We start from the raw sequence: 8,860 nt of genomic DNA, 5'->3' as shown, positions 1-8,860 counted from the left end.
CTGGGCTGGCCTGTCCTGCTGCTGTGACTGCACATCTGGAGACCATCACGAACTTGTTGTCTTGCAGTGGTTGCTCAAATCATTGGACTCATTTTCCCAAGTTCTTGTTTTCATCACTATGCAGCCAAGTGTCATTTAGCTGATCCATCTGCCCCGAAATCCTGTATTCCAAGCCCTTTCCATGTTTTCCTTAAACAACTTTCCTTTGCATAAGACATTGGCTGTGCATAGCACCCTTTCTGGGACCAAGCTGGACACTTTTATGAGCAGCAGCTTGAAAAGTGCCTGTTTTCCACGTCTCCATCAGGACACCCTTTTCAGCAGGGCCCTGGCGATCTCAGCTGGCAGCTGCCCTCAGAACAATGTCCAGAGCAAACAGTTCTGGGGCTTGATTTAACAATGCAACACTTGCTGCCAGCAGTGATAACCCAAACCAGCTGCTGGGGTAGATTTACACCTATTCCCTCCAGGAATGGCTCAGATTAATTAATTTTATGAAAGAGCACTAAAATACACCATTTATGCACTGTAGCCCTCCTTCAATTTTTTGCCTGTATTTATATATTGCATCTCATTGGCAATGCAAGCTTGGACTTACAAAATGCCAAATTAATTAGAAGGCTAAATAAATGCTTTTCAAAAATATTGTGTCTACATATATCTGCAGATTACAATATCCTACAGTGGGATGTTAACAAAGAAGATGATCTTGGGTCTTTGTGCCTTCAGTCTGTGAGGTTTGCCCAGGTGTGGGACTATACAGGTATTTAATTTAGTAATAAAAAGTCCAGAGTATTTTTCCATTTGGAAAGGACCCATCTCTTTCTAATGTTATGCAACCCAGTCATTTTGGTTTGGGTTTGCTGCAGCTGCCAAAGCCTTTCACAGCTGCCTTTCTTAGAGTCAGGGTTCCAACATGTTTTTCACTGAGACTTAGACCTCTGACACTCTGAACTTCCTTCACAGAGATCAGAAATACCAGCAGGACTAGCACATTGTTTTTATTGTCTGTTTCAGTTTGAGACTTTCCAGTGAAATTTTCAAAGGTACATTGCCAAGGTGACATTTCAAATTAAAATGCATCGGCTTGGACAAGAGAGCAGCAGAGTGTTCTTGGGAGAGAGGGAAAGAAAATATCCTCATGGAGAGTGGAGAAAGCACAAAGCAGGGTCTGCTCTTTCCTTCGTGGAAGTTTTGTTGTGGAGTTTTATTGGGTGGAGGGTTTGGAATCTTTTGAGAGATTCTGACCATGGCAAGCTCAGCCTGTCAGGAATTCTCCCCTGGGCGTGTTGAGAGCAAAAGTTCCCAGCAGCTCCACATTGTGTGGCTACTCCATTCCTGAGGGCCGCAGGGAAAGGTTCCTGCTCGGGTCACTCACTGCAAACACTCGGCAAATGTGAGAGATGAACTTGCTGCAGTGTGAGATAGTTGGAAGAATAATCTCTCTATTGGTGGCAGATTGTTGGGGTGCTACAACCAGCCCTGTTGTAATTCCTTTGGCCTGAGTAGGTTTGATGGCTCTTGTGTTCCTGTCACAGGCTGTTGCTACACCCTCAGAAATACTTGGTTGTGAAATGATTGAATTGCTGAATGAGCTTTTGTTCTGTCACCTACAGACTCTGAATGCTCTGTTGTGCTCTGGGAGCTGAGATCCAGCTGAGATCCCCAAACCCTCCCGAGCTGTCGGTGCCAGTGCTGGGTGTGAGGCTCATTCAGGTGCACAGCACGGGCTGAGCTCTGCTGCTCCGACAGCTTCAGGGAGCTGAGGGTGCATTCCCCATCCTCAGGCTGCTCCCTTGAATCCTCCTCTCCCCAAATCTCTCTCGCTGCGCCCACTGCCAGCTGGAGCCGCCGTGCTGCTCTCTGTGTCTCATCAACTTCGCAGCTCTCAGCTGACAAAACGTTGCCTCTGTTGCTGATGTCTCTGAGTTTCCCCGTGCGGGGCCGTTTGGCCCGTGTGACCCTGAGTGCTGGGGGTAATGGATCGCACATTGTGCTGGGCTCTGGCTCGGGAGAGGCTGCGGGAGGCTCTGCGATTCCAGCAGGGCTGTTTGCACAAACGCGTTACGCCCCTGGGCTGCCGAGGGGGTGGGTGTGTTTGTCCCCGATAAAAGATTGGCTTCTGCCCCTCATCTTCCCCAGCAGCCAGTGGAGCTGGGACTCCCCACGGCTCTGCAGGAACAGGGAGAAGCCCATTTGCTCCTAGAAATGGGCAGGAAGCACTTCAATTATCTTTTCCTCACCATTTGCTGCGCAATGGCTCTGAAGCTGAACTGTGTCAGCTCCATGTCTGTGGCAGGGCTTGGATATGTTGTTACAGCAGCTCTTGTGCTTTCAGCCGTGGTAAGTGAGGAACATCACAGTTAAACACTGAAAAACTTCTGGTTCCAGCTACTTACAGGAGTCCCTCTCCTTTAACTCTTTGTCAGTTTTTAGTGGGAATTTGGTAGGATTCAGGCAGACTGGAATCATGATGATAAAGTTCATTCTTGTCCATCTTCGATATCTGATTTCAGCTTAGGAACCACTTTGATACCTAACTTACTGTTTTGCTTTCTAGCTTGTAACATTCTTTATTTCTGCCTTGAAAACTGAGCATATTTTACTTTTGTCCATCAGCTGCTGTGAACCATGTTCTTTGTCAAAGTACTGAATGCTTCTAATGTGATATTGTAATGTTTTCTTCCCTGTTACCTGATAGCTCTCAAAGGTGTGATGTGATGTGATCGATGGACAGACTTCATTGCCAATACACCAGAAATGTTTTATTTCCTTTCAGAATTAACTAAATGAATTCTTTTATAAGAAAGTGTTCATTATGTTTATTAAAAAAAAAAGGATATTGCACTGTGTTGATATATTGCATAAGGATAGCAGTAAACATATTAAACCAAAATTGCAGTGTCCTTAGGACAGGATGTTGTGTAAATTAATGTAATTCCTACAGGGGAGCAGTTAAGTAACAGGTCAGAACAGAAGAGCTTTCAGAAGCCTGTTAATTACCTAAATATTCAGTGATAGTCACAGCATTTTCCATTTGGTTTTAGAAAACCTGTAAATCATGTTTGTGCAGGATGTACAACAAGTGGAGTTAAAAGGGTTTTCTTTCCCACAGCCTGGAATGACAAACTTCACTTATGTGCCATACTAAAAAGTTATAAATTAGTAAGAAAAATGCAGAGATTAAAATCCCCAGAGAGAGACACAATAGAGTCTAGAAGAGGATAAGCCAGTAATAAACCAGAAAGTAGAGGTGATTGGAAGTGAAAATTAACAGTGATCAGTGGAGAGGGATTCTTTCCACACACATCCTTATTTTTTTCCCCCTTCCAAACTCAGTGCACGAGAAAAAAGGAAACTTTCCACTTTTTGCCTGGCACAACAAGTTAGGGAGATGAGAAGCAATTTAATTTAAAGATTTCCTTGTGTCCTGCCCACTGAACAACACCCTCTGTCTTGCCCTCAGCCTGTCAGCATGGTGGAGCACGCCGAGTTTCTGAAGGCTGGGAAGGAACCCGGCCTTCAGATCTGGAGGGTCGAGAAATTTGATTTGGTCCCAGTGCCCAAAAACCTGTACGGAGACTTCTTCACCGGGGATTCCTACCTGGTGCTGAACACCATCAAGCAGCGCAGCGGGAACCTCCAGTACGACCTGCACTTCTGGCTGGGTGAGTGCTGGGAGTGTCCCTGCAGAGCTGGGAGCCCAGAGTGACCCCTGGGCCTCTCTGCTCCAGCCGTGGCCAGGAAATGTTACCCAAGGAAAGAAAAAGCTGCACAGTGAGAGTGCAGTTCTGGGGGTAAATAGCCCTACTCATGTCAGATATTTGTGTGGTCTCTGAAGTAGAGAGTACAGCCACCTCTGATCCTAAACCCTAAACCCTAAAATCCCTTTTCCTGGGCAATAGGACAGGTAAGTTCTGCAGAGATTCACCGGGAAGATGAGATCACAGGTGAAAAGTCTGGCTGGAATCCTTTCTGCCTGAGAGGAGGGAGGTCAGGTGTGTTCCTCCTGATCAGGGAGTGGAATTTTTCCCTCTCCTAAGTGCCCTCTGCTGTCCATGTCACAGAGTGCCATGCCACGGCTTCCCTCACAGCCTGCAAATCCCAGGCTCTTTGACAGTATCACAGTTAAATCTGCTTTCTCCTCCTGTGTTTGCAGAGTTGAATGCAGAGGCAGACCCTGCATCCCCTCCCAATGTGTCTCTCCACGTTTCAGGTGATGAAAGCTCTCAGGATGAGCGTGGGGCTGCTGCCATCTTCACTGTGCAGATGGATGAGCACCTGCAGGGGAAGGCTGTGCAGCACCGCGAGGTGCAGGGCCACGAGTCCCCCACCTTCCTGGGCTACTTCAAATCTGGCATCAAATACAAGGTGGGTGACAACTGACCTGAGTCTGCAAGAAATGGCATCCTGCCCAATTCCCAAGAGAGCGAGAATTGCACTTTTTCCAGTTGCTTAAAAGCCATTCTCAGCCAGATGTTTTCAATGAGTTGGAACTGAGCAGGGTGGAGAACAGCAGATCCCACTGGAGGAGATTTGGCTGAATTAATAATACACAAGGAAAGCCCCAGAAAGCTTTAGGAATCGAGGTTTTGTTTTTCTTCAAGAGGCAGAGGAAAGAACGGTCCCAAGGCACCTGGAATGAATTTAAGAAGCAGCAAAGTTAATGGGAAACGCCTACCCAGGAGATTTGATTTCTCCCCACTTGCATAACAGTTTGACCTTGCAGTCTCTGTGCTTAGCCCACCCTCCCAGCATGTGCAATGTTTTGGTAAAGGAGATGAACAGTAGTGGGAGTTACTCCTCCCTGCCATCACAATAAAGTGGGATAGAAGTGAAAACATGCAATCGAGCAGTTGTGTCTGTTAGGAATCCAAAGGCACAAGGAAAGTGATAGCAGGTCACATGCTTGCAAAGTGCTGACATTTCCTCATGTCTGAGACGTTCCTGATCTTTCTGGTTTATTTATTTCCCACTTGCTTGTTGTTACTTTTGTTCATTTAAAGTTGGTTGTGCTTTTTTTGAGGGAAACTGACATGGGTCCTGTTGCCTGCATTGATAAATAATTCCCAGTGTCTATGAGCAGAGAAAGTGAATCCTGAGCTTGGGATAATTTCTGGTAGGCAGGACATGTTATACACATGGGAATACACTCTTCCCCCAGCCCTGGTGTGAATCCTTGCTCCTGTGTTTCCCCCCAGGCTGGTGGTGTGGCTTCTGGCTTCAGGCACGTGGTTCCCAACGAGGTCACTGTGCAGAGACTGCTGCAGGTCAAGGGCAGACGGACAGTCCGGGCCACGGAGGTCCCTGTGAGCTGGGACAGCTTCAACACAGGGGACTGCTTCATCCTGGACCTGGGCAGTGTGAGTACCACGTCAAAGGCAGGGGTGGCAGAATGCAGGGGGCAGGAGGTGTCTGACCTTCACATGAGTTTTATTTTCCCCCAGTCTGGTGAAGCCATCTCAGTGCTGATTATCCCGAAACACTGACATTGTTCAGCCCCAGCTGAGTCCTGTCTCACCTAGGGAGGTGCTGTCATGCTCTGACACAACTTTTTCCTTCCCCAGAACATCTTCCAATGGTGTGGCTCCCAGAGCAACCGGCAGGAGCGGCTGAAGGCCACGGTGCTGGCCAAGGGGATCCGGGACAACGAGCGCAACGGCCGCGCCAAGGTCTACGTGTCAGAGGAGGGATCCGAGCGCGAGGAAATGCTCCAGGTTATTCCCTCTGTGCCTTTGTCCCTGCTGGAGTGGCAAGTGGGATGTGAAAGAAAGGTGGGGTGGGTGCTGTGTGTGGTATAAACACATAGCTCAGTGCAGAGTTGGTCCTCTGCCCCGCTGGGACATCAGAGGGAATTTACATGACTGATTTGGAATTCTCTTCCACTCATTGTCTTGACTGGAGCACCTGGGAAGGAAGATCCTCTTGGACTGGCTGGTAATGATTTTTCTCTCCCTCACAGGTTCTGGGACCAAAGCCCAGTCTGCCAGCAGGAGCTTCTGATGAGACCAAAACCGACACAGCCAACAGGAAGCTGGCTAAGCTGTACAAGGTAACGAGGAACCCTGACAGAACTCTGGGGAGAGTGGAGTGATCTTTGCGAAATTGGATGGAGGTGCAATAGCAGAGAGGAGCTGAGCTGCTCTGGGTCCTACTCCTGCCTCACTCTGCTTCTTAACAAGTTTCATGTATGAACCTTGGTTGCTCACACTGCATGTCCATGTACTTTCTGTTGGTTTGTTGCCACTTAGGACTGTAGTGAGACAGTGTGGGAATTTTTGTGAGAAAGGTGGAGTGTGAAACAAATAAGGGGAAAAGGGAGTTTTCCCATTTTGGACCAATCTCTCCGTGGTCCCAGCAGTATGTACTTTGCTAGAAATAATTGAAATCTTCAGAGTAAATGTTATGTTTTTGCCATATTGTTACTGTGTCAGAGGTATCCTGTTTGAAAACAATAGTGCCTGCAGCAGCCAGTGCATTTAAATGGATTTCCCTTCCCCTCCCTGAGTTCCGAGCTATGGCCATGGAGCAGCAGGGAGCAGAGGGTGCCTTATGTGACCTCTGTGCTGTGTTGTCACAGGTCTCCAATGGGGCTGGGAACATGGCAGTGTCCCTGGTGGCAGATGAGAACCCCTTCTCCCAGGCAGCCCTGAGTACAGATGACTGCTTCATCCTGGACCACGGCACAGATGGAAAGATCTTTGTTTGGAAAGGTACCTGAGAGAACTGGGAGAAAAGAATTAATATCATAAATAGAAAGGCAGTTGTTCTCTCTCAGCCATCACAACAGGCATGAAAGAGATCCAGCAATGGTCATTTGTTATTTGGCATCATTTATCTGGAAGGCTGGGCCCTTGTACTTTGGCAGAAGGTACCTGGGACAGTTTCTTCTCTGGGTAAAAAATCCTGACCCCTTTTCTTTCTATTTTCATTAAAGGCAAAGGTGCCAACTCTGAAGAGAAGAAGGCAGCACTGAAAACAGCCTCAGAGTTCATTGACAAGATGGGTTATCCCAAACACACCCAGGTAAGGACCTGTGGCAGCCCCAAGCACTGGGGTCACTTTTCTGCCTCATGGGCACAGGGTAGTTAAAGTTTCTTCCTCTCAGATACTCTTTTACCTTTTCCATGACCTCTTCTAAGAGTGGAGAAGAGTAGATAAACCTGTTGTTCTTAGGGACATGGTTCTAAAGGCTCATTCCTTTCAGATCCAAGTCCTTCCTGAGAGTGGTGAGACACCTTTGTTCAAGCAATTCTTCAAGAACTGGCGGGACAAGGACCAGACAGAAGGGCTGGGGCAGCCTCACGTGTCCGGCCACGTTGCCAAGATCGAGCAGGTCCCTTTCGACGCTGCCACCCTGCACAGCTCCAAGGCCATGGCTGCCCAGCACGGCATGGAGGATGATGGCTCTGGCAAGAAACAGGTCAGTGGTGGCACAATCCCTCTGGGAAGCTTTCCAGACTTTGATTTGCTACTTGATGGCATTGCTGCAGGAGCCAGGAGGCCAGAGAGCCATCCACGGTGAGGTCTTGTAACTACTGGGGGAATTTCTGACACCAGAAATAGCAGCAGGGTCTTGAAAGCCCTGCAGAAAAGAGGGGTTGATTGTGATCCCACAATTTCCCAGCACCGTGGACATGAGTTTATTCCTTCTCCTCTTGATTATTCTCCCTGTTGCCATCGCATGTATGAATGTCTTGGAGCACCTGGGTTCATGACTTTGAGCATAGAAGCAGGGGTGGAGCTGGGCTTGAACGGGCTGGGGGCTGTCCAGAAGCCCTCAGCGGGCCTGGCCGAGGTTTGGCTGTTTAAAAGCGCCCGAAAAGCCTCCGTGCTCCGTTCGGGTCCGGGATGCGGAATTCGGGGATAATTCGGGGATAACGCGGGCCGGCAGTGGGCTCGCTCTGCAGCGCCTCTGCTCCTCTCCCGCCAGATCTGGAGAATAGAAGGCTCCGAGAAGGTGCCGGTGGCCCCCGCCACGTACGGGCAGTTCTACGGCGGGGACAGCTACATCATCCTGTACGATTACCAGCACGACGGGAAGCGGGGACAGATCATCTACACCTGGTACGGGATTTATCCTGGGGCAAGTCAGGAAACGCTGGGGCTGCGTGGGGCTGCGAGTCCACTCGGAAAATCGAGCACTGCTGGTTCCCGCTTCCAGAGGATCTTTGGGGGATAAAGTTTCACCCTGGATAACTTTCCCTTGCAAACAAAACTATACCAGAGGTCTGGGATGTTTCATTTGAAGTGGAACAATGGAGGGAATTACTGTGTGAACACTTTTTTTCCCATTTCCCCCCCCCCACCCCCCACCCTTGCCCCGATTATTACTCCCTTCTTTGGACCAAGCTCTTCTTATCAAGGAAAATGCTGCTTATTTAGGAAAGGTTCTTATCTCCCCCTGTACTCACTGTGCTACAATAGAGGATAAGGAATTTCTCCTTTGTGTTGAAGGAAGTGCTGCAGAGATTCAGTAACAAAGGGTTCCCTTACTCCTCTTGATCTCTGTAAGGTGTGTGTGGGGAGGGAAAAGCTGAGAATAAAGCTGGGATTTGGCCTTGTTCTCCAGGCAGGGCGCTGACTCCACTCAGGATGAGATTGCAACCTCTGCATTCCTCACAGTACAGCTGGATGAGGAGCTGGGAGGTACCCCTGTGCAGGTAAAGAGACCCAGCAGAAACCAACCCCAACACTGGGGGAATAAAGTATAAAGTATATATATATATGTATATGTATATGTGTATGTATATATTAAACACCTGGCCCAGCTGGGTGCTCTGTGAATATTCCAGCTCAACAAAGGGTTGTAAAAGCCATTTCTGGTTAGTCTTGCACTCCTCAAAACTGACAGGAAGTT

The 8,860-nt window shown here is 48.4% G+C and overlaps 1 protein-coding gene across 1 annotated transcript in view; it reads left to right on the top strand.

Moving 5' to 3' along the window:
- Positions 1-2,130: 2,130 nt before the first annotated feature.
- Positions 2,131-8,860, top strand: part of GSN (gelsolin) — a 9,448-nt gene continuing 2,718 nt past the window's right edge. The window contains exons 1-12 of the mRNA XM_031057330.1: positions 2,131-2,343; positions 3,467-3,668; positions 4,217-4,371; positions 5,202-5,363; positions 5,568-5,717; positions 5,963-6,052; positions 6,581-6,713; positions 6,938-7,026; positions 7,208-7,423; positions 7,934-8,067; positions 8,573-8,663; positions 8,855-8,860. The exon at positions 8,855-8,860 is cut by the window's right edge and continues 180 nt beyond it. Coding sequence (XP_030913190.1) covers positions 2,209-2,343; positions 3,467-3,668; positions 4,217-4,371; positions 5,202-5,363; positions 5,568-5,717; positions 5,963-6,052; positions 6,581-6,713; positions 6,938-7,026; positions 7,208-7,423; positions 7,934-8,067; positions 8,573-8,663; positions 8,855-8,860 — 1,563 coding nt within the window. The 5' untranslated portion in view covers positions 2,131-2,208. The remainder of the gene's footprint in view (positions 2,344-3,466; positions 3,669-4,216; positions 4,372-5,201; positions 5,364-5,567; positions 5,718-5,962; positions 6,053-6,580; positions 6,714-6,937; positions 7,027-7,207; positions 7,424-7,933; positions 8,068-8,572; positions 8,664-8,854) is intronic.

The sequence above is a fragment of the Geospiza fortis genome, unplaced genomic scaffold (assembly GCF_000277835.1).
Source record: "Geospiza fortis unplaced genomic scaffold, GeoFor_1.0 scaffold27, whole genome shotgun sequence".
Taxonomy (NCBI): domain Eukaryota; kingdom Metazoa; phylum Chordata; class Aves; order Passeriformes; family Thraupidae; genus Geospiza; species Geospiza fortis.
This window is presented reverse-complemented; position numbering and strand designations above follow the sequence as displayed.